The sequence below is a fragment of the Aethalodelphis obliquidens genome, unplaced genomic scaffold (genome assembly GCF_003676395.1).
Source record: "Aethalodelphis obliquidens isolate GAN/ISIS:26980383/991018 unplaced genomic scaffold, ASM367639v1 scaffold91, whole genome shotgun sequence".
NCBI lineage: Eukaryota > Metazoa > Chordata > Mammalia > Artiodactyla > Delphinidae > Aethalodelphis > Aethalodelphis obliquidens.
Window position 1 is genome coordinate 2,993,502 of NW_020838035.1, and position 24,155 is coordinate 3,017,656.

A 24,155-nucleotide genomic window follows, 5' to 3' on the forward strand; every position below is an offset into this window, starting at 1 on the left:
CACCACAGAGCACTGAGTAGAGTTCCCTGTGCTATACGGCAGGTTCTCATACATACATATTCTTTGTCAGATTCTTTTCCATTATAGGTTATTCCAAGACACTGAACATCTGCTGTACTTTTTAATAGTTATTTTTTAAAAATCTGAGACACCCATTCATTCCACAGACACTGAATTTGTCTCCTAACACAGTCACCAGATGGCTACAATTTAGGAAGGTTCATTAAGTGCTGTCCTTGAGTGCAGGTAACCTGCTAGGCAGGATTTGAGAGGAAGCTCTCATACGTTTCCAGCGTGACTTATTTGTGCTGAGAGTGGCTTTTTCCTCAAAGGCGGGACTAGCTAATATGGAACTGTAACTCAGGGACGGGGAGGGGGAAGCAATTCCACAGTCCATGGACAGTAAACATGGTGACAAACAACGGAGCTCGGAGCCATGGCCCCACAAGAACGCCATACCCGCCACGTGGCAAAATAAATACGCACACCGAGACGAAAATAAAGAACAGACAGACACTATGCACGTTAAAAGCAGTGCACGGATAATGGGGGAGACAGTGGTCCCTGCCCTTCCAGAGGGAAGCTGCCCCTCTGACGTTTGTACAAACTACGGGACTGTCTCCTCTAGTTGGGTCAATGCCTATTTTCATGATTGAAACGGGCCACACGCGTATCTTGAAGTTAGCACAGACAGTGGAGGTGTGACCAGGGTTTGCATTTTTCCCCACCTGCATGGATGGATCTGTGGGATTCTGGATGGCCCGAGGGGCGCACAGGAGGCTTGGGGAGGAGAGATTTCCGGAGAGAAAACTGCGTGGCAAGATGAAGACCCTTGCTCCTGCTATCCCCATTTGGAGACCTGAGCCCGGCTCTTTCTGAGCCTGAAAACTTCTCCCTAACAATGCTAAAGTTGAGACTAAAACATAATAATAGCAATAATAATAATAATAACTATTATTAGAATATGAAGCAACGAGTAGGGGCTGCTTTGGCTACACCAGCAAATGCCTGAGATCCCCTTGGAATGACACAGTGCACTGTGGAATCCACGTAATCAATTATCGGGGCATTTTTCTAGGACATGCACTCTCAGTGGTGGCAATACTGCCCCTAAAAGGGGCCCAAAAGGGATTCCTTGTGGGTTAAAAAGAATCACGTTCTTGTATCTACAAAGCCCAGACACAAACAGTGTATGTAACCAGACAGACAGTTATTTCTGCTACTAAGATTTCATGGAGGTGGGGCTGGCTGAAGAAGAAAGATCTCAAAAGGCTCCTTGGAAAAAGGGGGTGTGACGGCTGTTTTATGGATGTGGATGTGCGTGTGAGTGTGTGAATGTGTGTGTGTGTGTGTGTGTGTGTGTGTCCCTTTTGGGGCTTTATATACGTGTATCCAAATTTATCTGCCCCAAAGCCTAGCCATCTCCTCCGACTCACAATTACTCCATTACGTGGGTCCATATACACTTCTACTGAACATGTCTTCCACGGTCTCTGTGTATTTATATTGTCTTTTAATTGGGTCCTCGTCCATTTCTACTCTGCTTGTAAAAGAGAAGGTGAGCCAGCCAATTACCAGCTGCACTGCAGTTCTTGCATTTGATAACAGATTGTAAGCTATTTCAGGAATATCTCCATTTCTTCCTTTACCACTGATTTGGGTAGTCATACAAGCTTATAAATCCTGCTTTGTTCAGTAAAGTTAGATAATTTGTGCTGATGTGCAAAAGAGAAAGGAAGCTCCTGAGGGATGATGTCAGACAAAATTAAAAGAGAGGAACTAAAATTTCTGCAGAGAATTTTGCTTTCACCTTTCAGGAGAATGGAAAACCCTTTACGTCGCATCCAATAACCCAGAGAAGACCAGTGAGAATGGGCCATTCAAGGTTTATATGCGTAATATTCATCTTAATGATGAAAATGACAGAGCAGCCTTCAACTTTTTTGTCAAGTAGCAAAAATAACGTAGAAGGAAACCACATATAAATCCCATAGCCTGAGGGAGGGTCTGGCTTGCATGTTTGCAGGGAATTATCAGGATTATATGTCGAAAAGCATGACTCCCTGAGTTATGAGGCTGAGAACGGCCTCTGGAGTTGTGGGATCAGGTCCGCTCTACGCCTCCAGGGAATGTCCTGGAGCCTTTGCTTAGGAGGAGGAGTCTCAGAAGCTCCACTGGCATCAACTCATGACAGGAAAGAGGGACACAGCAGGGGGAAGAGGATCCTGCCCTCGACCCCGACAGTCCCACCCAGGGGCTTGAATCCTTCACGCGTAATTGGTGAGCGATGGTTCCCACTGTGCCCCAGAAGCTGTGGGCAGGTAGAGGACACGCAGTGCGCTCTGCCCTGAAAGGCTTGCACACAGCGATGTTCAATCGTGACCAAATTTATTAGAGCTCTCAGAGCCCCAAGTGCTACCCATGGAATGCTGGCTATACTGCAGGTGGTTTACTAAGAACTCAAATGAATAAGAGAAGATGAAGAAACACGCTTCTGACCTTCATTGGTGAAAAGAGAGTGAGGGATACAGATTCACATGCTAATAACAATACTGTACGTGAAATTCTACAATAATGTTATGGATGAGGTGGAAAGACGGCACCAGGAAACTGGAGAGGGTGGGAACACGGGGAGTCTGAAACATTACATGAGGAATGTGATGCACACAGGATGCTTTGAAGGGGGACTGGGATTTCTAAACAAAGAGCTCGGAAGAGGGAGAAATACGGCCATCCTCAGAGGCACCCATTCATTTAAAAACCCAGGAAATAGCAAATAGCATCAGGGAGCTGGGACAGTATGTGTGGAGGTCACTGTAAAAGTGGAGATTTAGAAAAGAAATATCAGACTTCGTTCTGAAGACTCTTATATGCCCAATGACTCTCAGTTTCAACTTCGCCACAACAGAAATGGGTATCTATTGAGTTATGCAGAAGCAGTCAAATTCCACTTCTTTCTGATTATGCTTCTCCTATGAACTCATGAAATATAAAAGAAACAAGGTTTGGATTCTCAAATTTAATTCTGAAGTTTCAGCTTCACCATATAGATCAATGGCAATGCCTTAAAGTAAAAAAGAAAATTTTAGGAATTGTAGATCTTGGTGTCTGTCCGTCTGTCTCTCTCTCTCTCACATTTAAATTTTACGTTAAATTAGTAATAAATGTAAGCACATAATTTGATCATTTCACCCTCAAAAGAACAGTTATTCCCATGGTAACGTTTAAGTTTAAGCAGAAGAATCCAAATGTAAAGAAATGAAGCAGGAGGAATTATTTCAAAGAAATATAGGGTATCCAAAAACATCAAAGAGTGCCAAGAGGTCTCTTGTCAATAGGATTAAAACATATATTTACGTTGTAGGTGTAAGTTATGTTAATCTTTATTATCTGTCATTTAAACCCAGATATGATGGCATTCAGAAATACAGCTTAGTATTTCAAAAAACGACAGTAAAAAGAAAGAGGGGAAGTGCAAAGAAGTAGTCTAGGAGGAAACAGAAGATTTGAAGGAAATATTTCTATCAGTATAAACACCAGAGCAAATTTACTGTCCAAAATAATGTTGAGAATAAAGGGTTGGATCCACCAGAGGGCAGAGAGCAGAAGCAAGAAGAACAACAATCCTGTAGCCTGTGGGATGAAAACCACGTTCACAGAAAGAGAGACAAAATGAAAAGGCAGAGGACCATGTACCAGATCAAGGAACAAGATAAAACCCCAGAAAAACAACTAAATAAAGTGGAGATAGGCAACCTTCCAGAAAAAGAATTCAGAATAATGATAGTGAAGATGACCTGGCACCTTGGAAAAAGAATGGAAGCAAAGATCAAGAAGATGCAAGAAATTTTAACAAACACCTAGAAGAATTAAAGAACAAACAGAGATGAACAATACAATAACTGAAATGAAAAATACACTAGAAGGAATCAATAGCAGAATAACTGAGGCAGAAGAACGGATAAGTGACCTGCAAGACAGAATGGTGGAAATCACTGCCACAGAACAGAATAAAGAAAAAGAATGAAAAGAAATGAAGACAGCCTAAGAGACCGCTGGGACAACATTACACACACCAACATTCGCATTATAGGGGTCCCAGAAGGAGAAGCGAGAGAGAAAAGACCCGAGAAAATATTTGAACACATTATAGTCAAAAACTTCGCTAACATGAGAAAGGAAATAGCCACCCAAGTTCAGGAAGCGCAGAGAGTCCCAGACAGGATAAATCCAAGGAGAAACACACCAAGACACATAGTAATCAAATTGACAAAAATTAAATCCAAAGAAAAATTATTAAAAGCAACAAGGGAATAATGACAAATAACATACAAGGGAACTCCCATAAGGTTAACGGCTGACTTCTCAGCAAAAACTCTACAAGCCAGGAGGGAGTGGAACGATGTATTTACAGTGATGAAACGGAATAACCTATAACCAAGATTACTCTACCCGGCAAGGATCTCATTTGGATTTGACGGAGAAGTCAAAAGCTTTACAGACAAGCAAAAGCTAAGAGAATTCAGCACCACCACACCAGCTCTACAACAAATGCTAAAGGAACTTCTCTAAGTGGGAAACACAAGAGAGTAAAAGGACTGACAAAAGCAAATCCAAAACAATTAAGAAAATGGTAATAGAAACATACATATTGATAATTACCTTAAATGTGAATGGATTAAATGCTCCAAACAAAAGACACAGGCTCACTGAATGGATACAAAACAAGACCTATATATGTGCTGTCTACAAGAGACCCACTTCAGACCTAGGGACACATACAGACTGAAAGTGAGGGGATAGAAAGAGATATTCCAAGCAAATGGAAATCAAATGAAAGCTGGAGTAGCAATACTCATATTAGATAAAACAGACTTTAAAATAAAGAATGTTACAAGAGACAAGGAAGGATACTACATAATGATCAAGGGATCAATCCAAGAAGAAGATATAACAATTTTAAATATATATGCACCCAACATAGGAGCACCGCAATACATAAGGCAAATGCTAACAGCTATAAAAGAGGAAATCGACAGTAACACAATAGTAGTGGGGGACTTTAACACCTCACTTACACAAATGGACAGATCATCCAGACAGAAAATTAATAAGGAAACACAAGCTTTAAATGACACAAGAGACCAGATAGATTTAATTGATATTTATAGGACATTCCATCCAAAAACAGCAGATTATACTTTCTTCTCAAGCGCGCACGGAACATTCTCCAGGATAGATCACATCTTGGGTCACAAATCAAGACTTGGTAAATTTAATAAAACTGAAATCATATCAATCATCTTTTCCAACCACAACACTATGAGATCAGAAATAAATTACAGGGAAAAAAACGTTAAAAACACAAACACATGTAGGTTAAACAATACGGTACTAAATAACCAAGAGATCACTGAAGAAATCGAAGAGGAAATCAAAAAATACCTGGAGACAAATGACAATGAAAACACGACGATCCAAAACCTAGGGGATGCAGCAAAAGCAGTTCTAAGAGGGAAGTTTATAGCAACACAAGCCTACCTCAAGAAACAAAAAAAATCTCAAATAAATAATCTAACCTTACACCTAAAGGAACTAGAGAAAGAAGAAGAAACAAAACCCAAAGTTAGTAGACGGAAATAAATCATAAAGATCAGAGCAGAAATAAATGAAATAGAAACAAAGAAAACAATAGCAAAGATCAATAGAACTAAAAGCTGGTTCTTTGAGAAGATAAACAAAATTGGTAAACCTTCAGACAGACACATCAAGAAAAAGAGGGAGAGGACTCAATAAAATTAGAAATGAAAAAGGAGAGGTTACAGTGGACACTGCAGAAATACAAAGCATCCTGAGAGACTACTACAAGCAACTCTATGCCAATAATATGGACAACCTGGAAGAAATGGACAAATTCTTGGGAGGTACAGAGGTCCCCGATTGAGAACCAATATCCTACAAGCAGTTTTAGAAAACCGTCCCAGATCTGGTCAAACCAAAGCTCCTGGGTAGGAACAGAGACATCTACATAGGGAATCAGTACCCTACTGGATACTTAAAACAGGACAAGCTTTGCGAAGTGTTCTGGGAAGACTCTGTCGCTGAAAAGTATGGTTTGAGATGAGAACCAATGACATCTCCTGGGGTGTTTGTTAGAAATGCGGGGTTCCAGGCTCAATACTAAACATGCTCCATCAGAACCAGCAGCACCAATAAATTTCTTTGGGGTGGGGGGGTCACTGAGCATGTTCCCATTTGAAATGCACTGTGTAGACAATGTCACCAGGATCAGATCTCAGAAAGTGGGCTTGTGGTTAATTATATCAGGGTAGATTCTAAGTACATTGGAACCTTGGTCAGGCATCCTTGAGGGAACCAGGTGTGTTTAGGGGCGAGGTTCAAGAGCTTCCCTGCATTATTTAGATAGGAGTCGTGAAATCTAAGACGTGAAAACAATGATCATAGAGAAAACAGGAAAACAAGACAGAAATTTATAAACTGGAAAAAGGAGGCTTCACAGTTACAGAAACCTGGACAAATTTGAGAAGGAAACCCAATGTTCCTTGCAGTACTAGTTACAATAGCCACGACATGGAAGCAACCTAAATGCCCATCGACAGAGGAATGGATAAAGATGTGGTACAGGGACTTCCCTGGTGGTGCAGTGGTTAAGAAACTGCCTACCAATGCAGGGAACATGGGTTCGAGCCCTGGTCTGGGAAGATCCCACATGCCGCGGAGCCACTAAGCCCGTGCGCCACAACTACTGAGCCTGTGCTCTAGAGCCCGCGTGCCACAACTACTGAGCCTGTGAGCCACAAATACTGAGCCCACGTGCCTCAACTACTGAAGCCCATGTGCCTAGAGCCCATGCTCCACAACAAGAGAAGCCACCGCAATGAGAAGCCCGTGCACCGCAACAAAGGGTAGCTCCCACTCGCCGCAACTAGAGAAAGCCCACGCGCAGCAACAAAGACCCAACACAGCCAAAAACTAATAATAAATTAAATTTAAAAAAGAAGATGTGGTACATATATACAATGGAATACTACTCAGCTATAAAAAAGAATGAAATAATGTCATTTGCAGCAACATGGATGGACCTAGAGATTATCACACTAAGTGAAGTAAGTCAGAGACAGACAAGTATTATATGATACCACTTATATGTTGAATCTAAAAAATAATACACATGAACTTATCTATGAAACAGAAACAGACTCACAGACATAGAGAACAGACCTGTGGTTCCCAAAGTGGGCGGCGGCGGCGGGGGGGGGGAGGAGAGGAAGGATGGGAGGCTGGGGTTAGCAGATGTAAGCTTTTATACATAGAATGGATGAACAACAAGGTCCTACTGTAGAGCACAGGGAACTATATTCAATATCCTGTGATAAACCATCATGGAAAAGAATATATTAAAAAAAGAATTTATATATATATACAACTGAATCACTTTGCTGTACAGCAATAATTAACACAACACTGTAAATCAACTATACTTCAATTAAAAAAAGAAAAGAAAACCTCCTATTCTATAGCTTTCACAGTAGGAGATTAGATAGGAAAATGCAAACAGGAATATGTGAAGGAAAGAGAAAAAAATGATATTGGGACCAAAAGAAAAGAGAAAACAAAGTAAAGAAAGATAATATTATTTACGAAACAGTGATGTCCCTTCTGAGAATAAAGGCAAGTGGCCATTGAAGATGTAGGCTGAAGTCTCCTTTCAGCCAAGCTCTCCTCAAAGGTCAGACACCAAATGAAGGAGGATTCTGAGGCTCTGATGTGTCCCTGGAGTAGCAAATACTTGAGTCAGCCCTCCGGGTGTTTTCACTCAGCTGAATTGGAAATCATAAAAGTACCATTGTTTTTTCATTTCCATGGTAAGAACAAAATTAACAAAATATATCTCCATGTGATACGCTGCTAGGAAAGAAAATAACACACATGGAAATGTGAGAAAAAAACAAAAGAACAAGCTCTTTGGCTGTTTCAATGTCCTTGAAAATAACCAGCTGTACAGAGATAGGAGGGCTGGACTCAATGAATAGACAGGTGTGTTGAAGATTAGATTGTTAAAAAGCTGTTTAGAATGTGGAGCAATGAAAATACAGTGTTCATTATACTTTTCTTTGACAAGGTTGTTGAGCATTTACATGGTAAGTCCTTTAAGTAAAAAGGATGGAAGTGCCTGCTTTGGGGAGGAAGGAGGAGATAAATGCTTTGTGCTGGTACCGTCATCACACCAGAGGAATAGGTGACTTGCCCGGGATCTCTTAGGAAATCTAAAAACTGAAGAAGTTTGTCTACTGTCACCAAAGGAAAATGCAATAGGAGTTATTCTAGGAGATGGTTGTGACGGGTCGGTCTTTGGAACTGAAGTCTTACGTGATTCGTAAAGGAAGTCATATGGCAGTCACGTTCTGTCTTTAACACTGTCCAAAACACAAGTAAGGAATGTGGAAAAACAAGCCAAAACAAAACAAAACCTGCTCCTGGGGAACGGACAGGAATACACAGACAAATGGATTTCTGATAAAGATACAAAGGAGATTCAGTGGAGAAGAATAATCTTATGGACAAAAAAGTTGATGGAAAAACTGGATATCCATATGCAAAAAACAAAACAAAACTTCAACCCATTCATTCATTGCCCCATGTTTTAGAACTAACATAGAGTGATTCACAGACCTATGTGTAAGACCTAAATCGGTCTAGAAGTAAACATGGGTGAAAACTCTTGTGACAAAACACTACACACATATCGATTAGAGAATACAGCACGGCATGATAATTCAGTGAAAACAATACTTTCATGACATTGAACATAAAGATATTTGCGTCTTTGAGGGATACCCTTGAGGGAAGTAGAAGAGAAACCACCTACTGGGGAAAAATATTTGCAAATCTTCTACGTGAAAAAGGACTTGTATCCAGAATATATTTATTTATTTAAATAAATTGTTTATTTATTTAAATTTATTTATTTATTTAATTTGTTTATTTAGTTTGGGCTGCATTGGGTCTTCATTACTGTGCGTGGGCTTTCTCTAGTTGTGGCGAGTGGGTGCTACGCTTCGTTGAGGGGCGCGGGCTTCTCATTGTGGTGGCTTCTCTTGCTGCAGAGCACAGGCTCTAGGCACTCGGGCTTCAGTAGCTGCAGCACATGGACTCAGTACTTGCGGCGCATGAGCTTCAGTAGTTGTGGTGCATGGGCTTAGTTGCTCCATGGCATGTGGGATCTTCCTGGACCAGGGCTCAAACCCATGTCCCCTGCACTGGCAAGCAGATTCTTAACTACTGAGTCTCTATGGAAGTCCCCAGAATATATTTAAAACCTCCAAACTTCATTATAAAGAAACAAACAAGCTGGGGCTTCCCTGGTGGTCCAGTGGTAAAGAATCTGCCTTCCAATGCAGGGGACGTGAGTTTGATCCCTGATCGGGGAACTAAGATCCCACATGCCATGGGGCAACAAAGCCTGCACACACCACAACTACTGAGCCCACATGCCCTGGAGCCCAAGGGCCACAACTAGTGAGAGAAAATCCACACGCCACAACTAGAGAGAAGCACATGTCCCACAAGGAAGAGTCACGCACCACAATGAAAAAGATCCCACATGCCTAAACAAAGATCCCATGAGCCGCAACTAAGACCTGACACAGCCAAAAAAATAAAAGAAAATAAATATGAAATAAATAAAAATTAAGAAAACAGAAACAAACAGCCCGATCAGTAATGAACAATGATGTGGAGAGACACGTACCAAAGAAAATATACAAATGGCAAGTAAACACATGAAAAGGTGTTCCACCTCTTTATTCAGGAAATGTAAATTAGAACTGTAACTGGATACCATTACATACTACTTAGAACGTCTGAAATGACCACACCAAGTAGTGGCAAGGATTTGGAGCAACTGAAATTCTCATCTACTGCTGACAGGAGTGTAAAATTAGAAAGGCACTTTGATCCAGTAATTCTGCTCCCAAGTGTCTACCCAGGAGATAAGACAGCTGAGTTCCTTACAAAGGTTTGTCCGTAAATATGCATCCATCACCATTTCAGTGGATAAAACTGGGATATACCCATATAACACTATGCAGGAGTAAATGGAAATGCAGTCTACAAGAGCAATATAGATAATGATTACAATAAATATGCTAAGTGAAAGACGCCAGAAATGCACACACGTGCTCACACACACACACACACTCACACACACACACACACACACACACACACACAGGTTCAATTTTTGAAAAATTCTAAAGAATACCAACTAATCTATTATGTCAGAAAACTGAGGAGTGGGTTCCCAAGACACGGTGGGGGATGGCAGAGAAGGGGCAGGAGAAAGGATGACCCAGGAGCCCAAGGATCATTTTGAACATGACATATATGTTATCATACTGACTGGGGAAAAGTCTACACAGCTATATTCATCCAAAGCTTATCAACTGTATGCTTGAAATATGTGAACGTTTGTTCTAGATCATTTATATCTCAGCAAAGATTTTAAAAACTCATCTTTCAGTTCAGTATAGAGTTCGTTTCAGTTACAGAGGTCTAGTTCAATTTCTATATTTTTATATCTCTAATCACAATCCATCCATTTAATTTTTTATTATTAACATGATCATCAGAGGGCTGGTCTCATCCTAAGAGCAAACTGTCCAAATGAGTGTTATTTGGAGAGTGGTTGCCCATGGTTTCTTTAATCTAGTTGGCCTGATGTGTGGACAGTTCAGGAGGATGGTTGAAAGAACATGGGTCTTAGTGTCAGGAGCTACACACACATAAGGCAAAAATCCCATAAACTGTAGTGAGATTAGGTTATACACTCAGGACAAAATGAAATTGTAGAGATGAATTTGGGAGGGATCCTTGAGTGGGGTAGGAGGTGAGAATTTGTTCTTGTTAGAAATATTTTGTTAAATTTAAACATAACGATATAAATATAAAGAAGATGTAGTACGTACACACACACACACACACACACACACACACACACACACACAAAATGGAATACTATGCAACCATCAAAAAGCTGAAATTTTGCCATTTGCAGCAACATGGATGGACTTGGAGGGTATTATGCTAAGTGAAATAAGTCAGACAAAGACAAATACTATATGGTATCACTTATATGTGGAATCTAAAAAATACAACTAGTGAATATAAGAGAAAAGAAGCAGACTCACAGATATAGCGAGCAAACTAGTGGTTACCCGTGTGGAGCGGGAAGAGGGAAGGGGCAAAATAGTGGTAGGGGATTAAGAGGTACAAACCATTAGGTATAAAATAAGTGAGGTACAAGGATATATTGCACAACATAGGGAATATAGCCAATATTTATTATTATAACTATAAGTGGAGTATAATCTATAAAAATTATGAACCACAAATTATGGTACACCTGTAACTTACATAATATTGTACAGCAACTATACTTCAAATAAAAGATAAAAAAATAAACACAGACTCCTGTGAGGAATACCTTGATAGCCGATGCATGGTATAGATGCCACGTATTAAGCTTGTTAAACCAGCGAACAGGAACATCTTTAGTTTCAGAAAATAAGCTTCAACAGACCTCTTCAGTGTTAAAGAAATAATACAGGAGTTGGGCATATGTGTCTTGGACTGCTCATCCCATTTGGAAACTCAGCATATAAAAGAAAATAAACCTTACCGTCCTTGAAATACTTCATAGGGACTGTGATTTCTCACTAAAGGCCAAATGTCCGGATCCACTTAGGCTTCTCTTAAAACCCATCTCTTTATAAAAACAACAGATTGCCAGAAAAGCTCAACGGCCAACCAGGATACTGTAAGATGATTTATACGTAACCAAGGTCTTATGATGAACAACTGTTCATCATGTGTTATGACAAGAGACGTATACTATAAAGAGTGGCACAAACTCACATTCTCTCCAATAACTGGGACACCCTCAGCTTCTCCAGAAGCAGGATGATGAGAACCAACAAGATGAAGATTCTGCTGCTGAGTCTTGTCTTTGGTCTGGTGTGTGCTGACCAGGAACCTCCATCTGAGGAAGCTCTCTCAAAGGTACCCAAAAGGGGCTGATCTGGGAGGAGGTCTTGGTTGTGCATGTGTGTGACAGACTCATGTTTACATGTCTGATCAGATTACATATATATATCCCTTGGTCCATGTGTCTACATGAGGATAAAACAACCCTTCTGTCTTTCAGCTCTTTATATTTTTTTCATCTTATTTGTCTGCAAATAGCAAGAAAAAATTATATGCTATCATTTAGATAGCGATGAACTGTCATCATCTTTAATGGCATTGTTTTAGCTATTTCAAGAAACTCTGAATTCTATCCTTTATGCCTGAGTAGGAATCATTATTTCATTTCATATTATTCTGCAAGGTAGGGGGTAGAACCCTACTTTGCTCAATAAGATTGAATCTCTTTGTCTTCTGAGGTAAAGCAGAAGCAAAGATTATGCTGGGTACTGGTGAGAAAACAGTAAAGAGATTGACTAACATTTCTTATAGAAACTTTCCTTTTTAGATTACAGGAGAATGGCACACCATTCACATAGCATCCGATGACGTGGACAAGACACATGAAAATGGCCCATTAAGGGGTCATATCCATAGGACTGAATGCAGCAACAACTGCGAAACAACCTACATTACTTTTTATACCAAGTAAGTGGAATCTGCCTAAACGTAAAGCAACAAAACTATTGACTTTTCTTTTTTTTCTACCAAGTATTTTTTATTTTTATTTTTTGGATGGGAAGAAATTTTTTTTTAACATCTTTATTGGATTATAATTGCTTCACAAGTTGTATTAGTTTCTGCTGTACAACAAAGTGAATCAAATGTATGTATACATATATCCCCATATCCCCTCCCTCTTGTGTCTCCCTCCCCCCCTCCCTATCCCACCCCTCTAGGTCGTCACAAAGCACCGAGCTGATCATGAGGTCCAAGCTCAAATTTGCAGTGAAAGGTCTCTGGATGATGTTGTCGAATTTGAGCCTGTCAATTCTATTCATAGAAGAGCATTTTTGGTTTGGTGTCATATCCTTAGAGCTCATCACAAACCCCCTCCCTGCACCTCTGCCTGTAGCCTCTTCTTAGAGGCCATACTGGTTGAGCAGCTCGGTTGGAATTATGTCATTAATAATTCAGATGAAGGCAGTAAGGAAAGACTTGTCCTGAATGCCTGAAAGTTATGGCAATAGCATTCCTATCCCTAGGATCTGTGTGTTTGATTCTTCAGGTTTTGCATATATTGGAAAGAGATTATATACAGTTGCTTTCATGGTATACTTCAGTGTGAAGGGTTATACACAGAAGATTATTCACCTGGCATCTTAGCGACAAGTTTCCATCAATAAATTAATACTTTCACGCAGTAAATGAACATTTATGGAATGTTTATTCTATTGGAGGCATTGTGTAAATGTGGGAATAAAAAATGACAAATTAAAAAATATGTCTCACCTTACAGTTCAAAACTGAATCAAGGTCACAGACATCCATGTGCAAAAAATAACAAAAAGACTCACTGATAAAGGTCATACTGAAGTATTGATAAGTGAACGATTGTGCCAGTCATGGGAGTAGGAAACGGTTTGCACGGGGTGGTGTGTGTGGCATTTATTCACTGAACACTAAATGAAAGTTTAAACCAAGAATCAGAGAAACAGAAGAAGTGTGCAGAGAGGCATCGCGAATTCAGGGGACGTTGGATTTTCAGTGTGGTCACGTCCTATGTGTATGAAGTGGATTCCAGAACACCAACTGGAAACAAACCTCAGACTTTGTTCTGTAGAGTTTCCTATATCAAAAGTATTAATTTTATGTTTACTATGTAGGAAATCAGCACGGATGTAGGTTTTAAAATAAGGGAATCATAAGATTCATTTTCTAAGTATTAGTCCTCCAGGAACTCACATGGTAGGGACTGTACTCAGTAAAATAATTTTGGAAAATTTGAGCAATGGAAGAAGTAGATATCGGGGTGACTGAAAGCAACATTTTAAGAAAAATTTAGAGTATCAACAGTTTATTTTTCAAATTAACTGCTCAAGTTTGAATTTTTCCATCTGTAAAAGTGGTGATGCCATTAAACCAAAGGACAGACTAACATATAAGGTGGAGAAAAACAACTGTGAAAAAGAATTAATAATAATAAACGTGCCTGTGAGGTATAAGTTTGAGATGTGGTTAATGAATTTATACACAGCTGATCTGTGCATGGCGTGTAAATATATATTTCCATTTCTTTCTATGTCTGTGTGTGTTTGTGTCTATCTCTGTCTGTATGTCTATCATTCATTGATATTCTATTTGAAGCTTCTTACTTAAATAACTACTACCTGAATTCACAGAAGTTGAACAACTTGCTTCAGGAGAGAGATGACTTCAGAGTCTGTAGGAGCACCAACATTTATGGCAGAGGGATAGACATGGTCTTTGGAATGGAGACAAAGGACAGAGTGGGACTGTTTAAAGGAATGGACCAGCAATCCTAAATGTGGGGCGTGGCTCTGTCCTCCCTCCCCGGATGGTACGTGGCCATGTCCGGAGATATTTCTGGTTTCACGTGGGAGCTGCTGGAATCTCCTGGGTAGACACCAGGGATACTGCTCCACACCCCACAGTGATCAGGACAGTCTCCCTTCCCCCAACAAAGAATTATCCTGCCAAAATGTCAATGGTGCTGTGGGTGAGGAACCCTGTAATAGAACAAATAAAGCACCAAGTAGTGCGGCTCAATTACATGAGCCTAAGATTAAAAACATCTATAATTTTTAGCAATTAAAATGCATTGTAACTTTTGCAGTTCCTCAAGTGTTGAGGAATGGATGGGGAATCAGAAACGTCTTCTCTGTTTGTTTCTAAGGATTAATGGGATATGCCAAGAACCCACAGCAATGGGAACAGGAAGAGAAAAAGATATTTATGGAACAGACTGTGAATGCGTGACCTTTTCAGAGGGGTGCATCTTCTCAAAACCACAGAATGTGTTCAAATGTACAGTCTTAGCTCCATCCAAGACATCTAGACGTCTGGATCTGTAAACAATTTTTTCTACTAATTACAAATGCAACCCTGAAAAAGACATTTAATTTTCCAAGCATTCATTTTGTTACACAACGTCAGGATAAGGTCCAAGTTTGGAATGTTCCTATTGACAGTATCTGAGAAAAAGTCCCAGAGCATTGATTTCATATCTTCCTCAGGCATGCGGAAGTTTTTAAAGCTATTTAAAATTATACCATCTCTTTCAAAATTTTTTGTATCTTTTATTTGACCAACATGATCAAATATGCTCTAACTAAAAAAATTCTTAAATATTAAAAGTTCTGTATTAACATGTTTAAGAAGTATAACCTGATTAATTTAAATCCAAAAGATAAGTATGAGAATAGTTAAAATAACAGCAAAAATTTGAAACTAATTTTTACATAATTTAAAAGCAACGTGGGCATTGGGACAGACTTCTCTCTCTATAGTTTAAAATAACTGGAAATGATTATCAAATATCAATACTGTAATATTAAGTGATCAAATGTCTACATATTTGATTTTCCTGGAGAAAAATGTACAATGTAGCCTTCTAATCTTGGTCTGATGCGTATTTTTTCATTTTAAATGCGGATATGCAGCAACAGGATCTACTTAGGAATCATTACAGAGAATATATTTCCAACATTTTGCAATACCTTCGTTTATACCTCTTTTATTACCTCTTATACTAGGAAATAACTGTGGTTATGTTATGCATAACTGTGTTACGCATTAACTTTTATTTTAATATGATTCATTTAAGTTTATAGAATTACTTTTTAATAATGGCTGTACTTGACAATTCGGTCACAAAATTCCTGAGAATGTAACACAATCATGTGTTCTTGTATGAGAGGGCTGCAGTCCACCACCAATCATATATCTACAAATTCTGCAATAAGCAACTTTGCTATTGTGCACAGACTGTTCAGTCTCAAGGACTGGAAATCTTTACCATCTTCAGAAGAAGGGTTGTGGAAGAAGCTTGCCTACTTCAGTAGCTCTCATAACTCATTATTGACCAGGGGGTTTTTGCACAAACTAACGCCTGTGGCCAGCGATTTGTTATGTAAATAAATACTGAAACGTCTCCGGTCCATCACATTCGGGGTAACAAAAGGCATATTAATACATCTCTGGTCAAAAGTGCGTTAACTGGTTCTAACAACACACTATGAGAAATATCGGTGAGACAGAGATCATCGTTGAAGGAAAGACTGACCACAGCGTGTGAAAAATAAAGCATGTCAATTTGAAAATGAAAAAAGTTAACTGTATTGAGGTTTGAATTTTTTTTTCTATCACTGTCTCGGGTAGAAATTATTTCCAACTGATTACCGTATGAAAGAACATGCTGGTAATCTGTGCTGAAAGCATCGATGAAAACAAGACCACACACCTGACTGAAGTAGTCGGTACATATTGTAGCTTATTCTATGCAAACTAAATATTCATATTATCTGTATTTTTATATTAAGGACAGAAGTGCATATATACCTTATTTTGTATTAAGTACGCTGGAGCAGAAAGGTGTTCACACATGGGAATTCAGACTTCATGCTGGCTGAGTCAGGGATGCTGAAAGGTTGTCTACTAAAAAAATGAAATGCATCCACTAGGGATTCTATCAAGTGGCTTCTTAAAGTATGATACACACTTACTCTGGAGATCCGATAAAATATTCCAGGATGGTCCATGAGTTTCTGGCCAAATATCACACAGTGGAGTAGCCAGGTCCTGACACCTAAGTGAGCCAAGATTTAAACTTTGCGTTCAGCAGAGTCACCAGTTTCCAGGCATCACTGCCTTCCTCTCAACCACAAATGCTTTATTTTTGTCACAATCGTTAAAATAATGGTTGAGACTTGAACCCAATATTCTGCAAATAACCACTGCATCATACTGAATCCTTCAGATGCAATGTTCTCAGTCAACTCAATCATTCCGCCCTCTGGCCAACCACACGGGGCCACTGATAGATCCCGTTCAGCCTTTCCGATATTATATCCTCACTGGAGGCGCGTGGGGGTTGCAGCTTGTCTTGGACAATGACGAAGCGTGAGTTTTCTCCCCGATTAGCATGTGTGATGGGGTTAGTATGCTTTGCTGAAAAGTCCAAAGCATTTTTTTTCTCATTCACTTGATTAGGGTTCAGGAAAGCCAGGAAACAAATTCTAGAATGTAGACAAAACTCAAAAGGAACAGAGTTTGGAGGAATTCTGAGCTCTCAGGCCCTGCCATTATGTCCTCTGATGTACCTTTAGAGACTGTATCCAATGTGGGGCTTCTTTAGCTCACAGGTGAGTGGTCTGTAATTTTCTCAGTAGTTGTAAGAACAGGAAAGTGACAAAGTGTTCAATATTTGGACACTACCACATGGTACCATCTGAAGACCTGATGCACCTCCCTTGAAAAATGACCTGGTGAGGAGCATGGCGGGGCTGGGGGATGCGGTGGTGGTGATGGTGAGATTTATTAGACAGTATTAGACAGTTATGACCCAGGTCATACTTTATAAACTATGGAGGGTTCTAACGGACATCTCTTCTGCCTTATTTGCTATGGAATCCCGCCAAAGGAAGTAGTCTCAGTGAAGAAGAATTCAACAAGTTCGAGGAACTGACCAAAGACAAACGTGTCCCAACGGAAAACACAGAAGATGTCATTGCAACAGGTAAAGTCCCAGAGGCCAACGTGTGTCCGAGATGAAAACACACCACTGGGATACTCGATTCAAATTTCCTATTCTCACAGTCGTCTTTTATAAAGTCTGTTATGAAATGATCCTTTGAAATAGAGGAACTTCAATGATCATTTCCCCCCCATTCATGCTCTTTCACAGACAACTGTCCTAACTAAGAACTGAGAACATCAGTTGGGTGGGTAGAAACATGATACATACACCTCCTGAGTTTTTTAGTAGGTTAAGGCTTTTTTCCTGGGGCTTACTGCTTTAAGAATGGGATACATACACAATGGAATACTACTCAGCCATAAAAAGAATGAAATCATGCCATTTGCAGCAACATGGATGGACGCAGACATTACCATACTAAGTGAAGTAAGTCATATAGAGAAAGGCAAATATCATATGATATCACTTCTATGTGGAATCTAAAAAAAGAGCTCAAGTGAACTTATCTAGAAAACAGAAACAGACTCACAGACACCAAAAACAAACTTATGGTTACCAAAGGGAAAAGGTGGCGGGAGGGATAAATTAGGAGTTTGGGATTAACCGATACACACTACTATATATAAAATACATAAACAACAAGGACCTACTGTAGAGCACAGAGAACTCTACTCCATATCTTGTAATAACTTATAATGGACAAGAATCTAAAAAAGTATATATTTGTATTCATATATGTATCACTGAATCACTTTGCTGTACATCTGAAACGAACACAACATTGTAAATCAACTGTATTTCCATAAAAATTAATTTAAAAAAAAAGAATGGCATAACAAAACAGTCCAACTTGCAAGGTGGCAAAGGCCAGGACTTCGATAAGTGTTTGGATTTAAATATTCAAAAGAATCACACTGATCTAGACTCTACAGTGGAATGCTTTGAGGACAAAGGGGGGAAATTCTGCGAGGCACTAAACTGTGAGATACAATTAACCTAGTGAATCCCAGTGTGAACGAATCATCTTGCAGCCACAACACGTGTTATAATTATAAATAAGATTTAGAGAAGCTGTAAGCATCTCAGACTTACCCCTTATGTAATTTTCTCTGTCTTGGAGCCGTGAACACGTAACTTAGAAGCTCTCAGCATAAGACCCGATACAGGATCACTCACAACTAATTGCAGCTGGTGGAAGCGTTCTCCCCAACCCCACACAGGCACATGCATAGACGGAGCTCTGTGAAATGAGTCCTGTTGGAGAATTTTTCCACTGTTTCCCCCAGCAATCGCTTGTATTTTTTTCTTTCATACTCTAGCCAATATCATATTAAACATAATCAGCTCAACCACATTTTTAATTTTTTTCATGTTTGTAGAAGACAACGACCTAAGGCTATAAGCAGCATTAGCATCGCTAATGCATCAGAATTACCCATATGAAGATAAGAACAGCCTTTCCCTTCACATCATGATTTCTCCTTTCCCAGGAAGTCATGATCCTGGACTCACGGCTTTCCTTCTGTGAATCGCCTATGCCCTTGTTGATGTTACTGGATTCCTAAACGGTTAAATACATCGATCAATATACCTATGAAGAAAGGGAGCGTACTTGCAATGCACAGAAAACTTGCACACAGCTCGGCAGAAAACCGAGTAAGCAAAGAACCAGGAGATAATTCTGTTTAGGATGTGTAGCGTAAATCCTGGAAGTGTCTTGGTGAGAAGAGAAAATACATCACAGATGCTGCTTTTATAATGGGATATAAATCTCCCACCAGATGAAGCTTGAGAGGCGGCACTGGTTAGTCAGACTACTTCAAGAAAGAGCCTGTGCTTTCCTCACTAGAACCAGAAAACACCTCAGTGATTACGGGGTTGAGCTGCATTCGTGTGCTATGGGGGTGTGCGTGGCCCTAAGGATTCGGCAGGATGCAGTATAATATGACCGACACTGTAATTTAGAGGAAGCACCAGCTGATACCCTCTCACCGCACCTCACGTGCTTGTAGCTCTTTCCCGAAATGAGATAACTTCATTTTTCCTTAGAGTGTGATGATTAGTCATCAAAGATGAGAAAGCAGCTAAAATCTGATGAGGTTAAGCCATAGGGAGAGCGTCTAGTTAAGATGCAAAGCAAAGCCCTTGCACATGTGATGCACAAAGCCCGATTATGATTAGATTATGATTAGTCCAGTGCTCTACAGAACCCGTTATGATCAGGGGACCACAGTACCAGGATACCTACATACAGTCAGGGTCGCTTCTTAGGTAGACAGAATTCCCAGCGACCTACTAGCAATGAACAAAATGCTTAGCATGTAGGAGATCATCATTTTCTTAACCGAAATCCACCAATGGATTTCCACCAATCCACCCGTGGGCTACACGAGCAGCTTCAGGGGACAAAAGCCCGAAGGCTGGTACAGGACTTCCGGAAGACTGAATGAGGAGCTCATAGAATTCTCTCCTCCAACGAGATAACTGTGAAACTCACGAAACTATGAACTTATCACAGACAACTATGTTAGGGTTCTGGAAATTAGTTAAGGGTGTACAACAAATACGGAAAATATTTACTCAAGAAAAGGTACTAAATGTTGGTTAAAAAGAACAGGGTCTGTGGTGTCTGACTCAGGGCTGCTGCTGTCCCGCCTTCTCTCCAAAGACCAGCAGCCTCGCTGCTGATGGAGTGCGCTGACTGATTTGCAGCTGTGCATAAAAATCCTGTATCAGGGGTGTTTTCAAAATCAACAGTAATTGATTGGTGGGAAATGATGGGAAAAAGAGCCTCATGGCTACCCGAAATGATCAGAGTGCTGGACCGGGCAAGAGACTAGGTGAAAAACGTTAAGGGAAATGGGAAAGATGAGACAGTCCTGGACCACTCTGGAAACCTCTGGCATGTTCCCGGGGATTTGGAAGGCTGTATGCACATGCAGGGCTGCAGCAGCGCCAGGAAAGACACAATAGGGCGTTGGTTACCTACTTGCCCAGCGCTCCCTGTAAACCGCGTGCACTTTGAATGCATGTTGCAACCCACACGCGGGTCTCCTAGGGCAAGATGTTTGTGCCTTGTTGACTCAAGCTGTTTAAAGAAAACGGAACAATCAGTGGTTGACGACTAAGCTAGGCTGACTCAGGGCTAACCCCTAAGAAGCCAGGCTTAAAAATAAAAACAAGAATTTAAAAGAAAGGGGTGGGGGGTGGGGGAACTCCCTGGTGGTCCAGTGGTTAGGACTCAGCGCCTTCAGTGCTTTGGCCCGGGTTCAATCCCTGGTTGGGGAACGAAGATCCTGCAAGCCATCTGGCACAGCCAAAAAGAGAAAACAAAAAAGAAAAGAAAAGGAAACAAACTGAGCAGAGACATCAGTGGCTTCACACTGCAGGGAACAGAGACTCTATAAAACTATTACAGGCAGGTCACTAAACAAAAAACAAAGTTTCCTGAGCCCCTCATTCAAAAAAATGACAACAGTAAAACAAAAAAATGGAAGCAACGGAAATCCCAGAGAAAGTCAGAATTCAAATTTGTTACTCTATAATGATCTAAAATGTCCAATTTTTCAACAAAAAATCTATTAGATATAAAAACAAAGAGGCAAGGATAGTCCATAAATAGAAAATAATCTAATGGAAAGGCCCAGATATTGTCCTAGGAGAAAAATACTTAAAATCAGCTATTACTAATATTTTCAAATAAGAAAAAAAAAAGCTTTTTAAATAATGAGTATAATGACAGTAACACACCTCCAAAAAAGGCTTCTGATAAAGAGATCAAACTTCCTTTTAAAAAAGAAAGAAACTGAAAATCTGGAGTTGAAAGTTATAAAATAAATGAAAAATTTACTAGCATGACTAAGCGGCAGATTTGACCTGAAAGAAGAATGAAATCAGTGAATCAGAAGCTAGGTCAGTAGTTATGATCATGCTGAGGAAGAATAAGAATAAAAAATGAGGAAAAACGAACAGAGCCTCACAGACTTATGGAATTCCATTAAGAATATCAGCATATATCTAATGGAGTCGCAGAAAGGAAAGAGAGAGGAAAAGCACAAATTTAATTAGAAAATGTATTGGGTGAACACTTCCCAAATTCAATGAGAAAACAAACAACAAAAAACTAATCTCTACCCCCAAATGCTCAAGAAACTCCAAGTAGAACAAATATAAGGACATTCACATCTAGACACATCATAGGAAATTTTCCAAAAGCCAAAGATAAAGGGAACATCTTGAAATTGGCAAGAGAAAAATGACCCACCAAGTAAAGGAACCTCAAAATGACTGACAGCTTAGTGTTTATCAGATGTGATGGGGTCTAGAGAACCGTGGGATGGCATATTCAAAGTGCTGAAAGAGAAAAAAAGGCTACCCAGCAAAAACCCTGTATCCAACAGAACTATTCTTCAAACAAGGAGGCCAAATGAATGCCTTCAGAGATAAAGGCGTAGAGAATTGATGACTAGCATACTTACCTCAGAAGATAGACTAAAAGAAGTCTACAGCTGAGCATGAACAAATAAAGACATACAGACTAGTCATAAAGGTTTCTATATAGGTAAGTATAAGAGAGAGAGTAAGTATGTATTATATAGACCTGTATCCAGGAGGAAATTAGTGTTATGTGTTGAAATATGTCCCCTCCCAAATTTCCTATGTTGAAGCCCTAATGCCCAATACACCAGAATGTGACCATATTTGGAGATGCAGTCTTTAAAGAGGTCATTAGGTATAATGAGGCCATTGGATGGGTCCTACTCCATCTTATAAGTGGTGTCCTTATAAGAGGAGGAAATTTGGATACACAAAGAGACACCAGGGATTCATGAGGACAGAGGAGAGGCCATGTAAGGACAGAGAGAGAAGGTCAAGCCAAAGAGAGACACCTCGGAGGAAACCAGCCCTGCCAACACCTGGATCTTGGACTTAGAGCTTCCAGGACAGTGAGAAAATACTTTGTCATTTAAGTTGCCCAGTCTGTGGTAATTGTTATGGCAGCCCTAGCAAACTCATTCAATTTCCTATAATCATCTCAATACAGAAAGAAAAAGTCACTGGCAAAATTTAATATATTAATCATAAAAATTATTGGGAGGGCTTCCCTGGTGGCGCAGTGGTTGAGAGTCCGCCTGCCGATGCAGGGGACACGGGTTCATGTCCCAGTCCGGGAAGATCCCACATGCCGCGGAGCGGCTGGGCCCGTGAGCCATGGCCACTGAGCCTGCGCGTCTGGAGCCTGTGCTCCCCAACGGGAGAGGCCACAACAGTGAGAGACCCACGTACCACAAAAAAAAAAAAAAAATTCTCATAACTATAGATGCAAATACCCTCAGCATAATAATTACAAAAATTATATATCTGTGTGTATATATGTGTATTGATAGATAGATTTATACATCATGACCAAAGGGGATGTATTTCAGGTATGCGAGGGTGATTAACATCCAAAATTCAATCAAAATAACCCATCAGATCAGCAGGCAGAAGAAAGTCATATAATCATATCACTGATGCAGAAAAAAAGGACTTGAAAAAAAGTAAAAATTCATGAAAAAAACCCAGTAAACTATTAACAGAGGGGGAATTTTCAACTTGATAGTAACCATCTTTAAAATGTCTACATCTAACATCATATTCAATATTGAGAAAGTGCATGATTTTAGCCTAAGATCAGGAACAGGGCAAGGGTGTCCTATTCAACATCGTGCCAGAAACCTACCTAGAACAATATAATAAATCAAGGAAATAAAATGTTTACAATTTGAAAAGAAAGAAAGAAAGCTGTCTCTGTGTGCAGATGACATCACTGTTTAACTAGAAAATCCCAAAGACTTGACAAAATATTTGTAGAGCTAATAAAGGACTGCAGTCAGGTTGCAGGATATAAAATCCACATAAACAGCTCCCACGTGTGGGTGGGGTCAGCTAACTGAAGTCTGGAGAGGGAAATTTGAACCCAGCAGAACAAGCTACCATTCACGAATGCATCCAGCTCATTACAAACGCTGTCATTTTACAGCAAGAATTAAGACAGTGTCTGCAACCTGAACATGTGGCTCTGCCCATGAACCAGAACCAGACGATGCGCTGTCTGGTGAGGCCCCCCTTTCTGGATCACAGACCTCTCCGCCTGTGTCCTCACATGGGGGAGGGGCTGGGGGCTCTCTGGGGGCTCATTTTAAGGGCACTAATCCCTCTTATGGGGGGCACCCTCATGACTTCATCACCTCCCAAAGGCCCCCAACAGCATCACACTGGACTTGAGGATCCGACATGAGTTTTGGGGGGACGCAGACATTCAGACCACAGCAGAATGACCCCAGTAACCCAGCTACAGGTTTTGTGCTGATGACAGGCCCGGGGCTCAGACCTCACTCAAGGGAGGAAGCGGAGTGAAGCCTCTGATCAGTTATCGAGGGTGGTCTGATGTTGAGCCTGGGGAGCTGCC

At 40.2% G+C, this 24,155-nt stretch overlaps 1 protein-coding gene across 1 annotated transcript; it reads left to right on the plus strand.

Annotated features, from left to right (window-relative positions):
- The first annotated feature begins 12,000 nt into the window (after positions 1-12,000).
- Positions 12,001-17,778, plus strand: LOC113614167 (allergen Bos d 2-like). The gene is made up of 3 exons (XM_027095499.1): positions 12,001-12,081; positions 12,554-12,693; positions 17,631-17,778. The coding sequence occupies exons 1-3, from the start codon at positions 12,001-12,003 to the stop codon at positions 17,776-17,778; spliced, it is 369 nt and encodes a 122-aa protein (XP_026951300.1).
- The last annotated feature ends 6,377 nt before the right edge of the window (positions 17,779-24,155 follow it).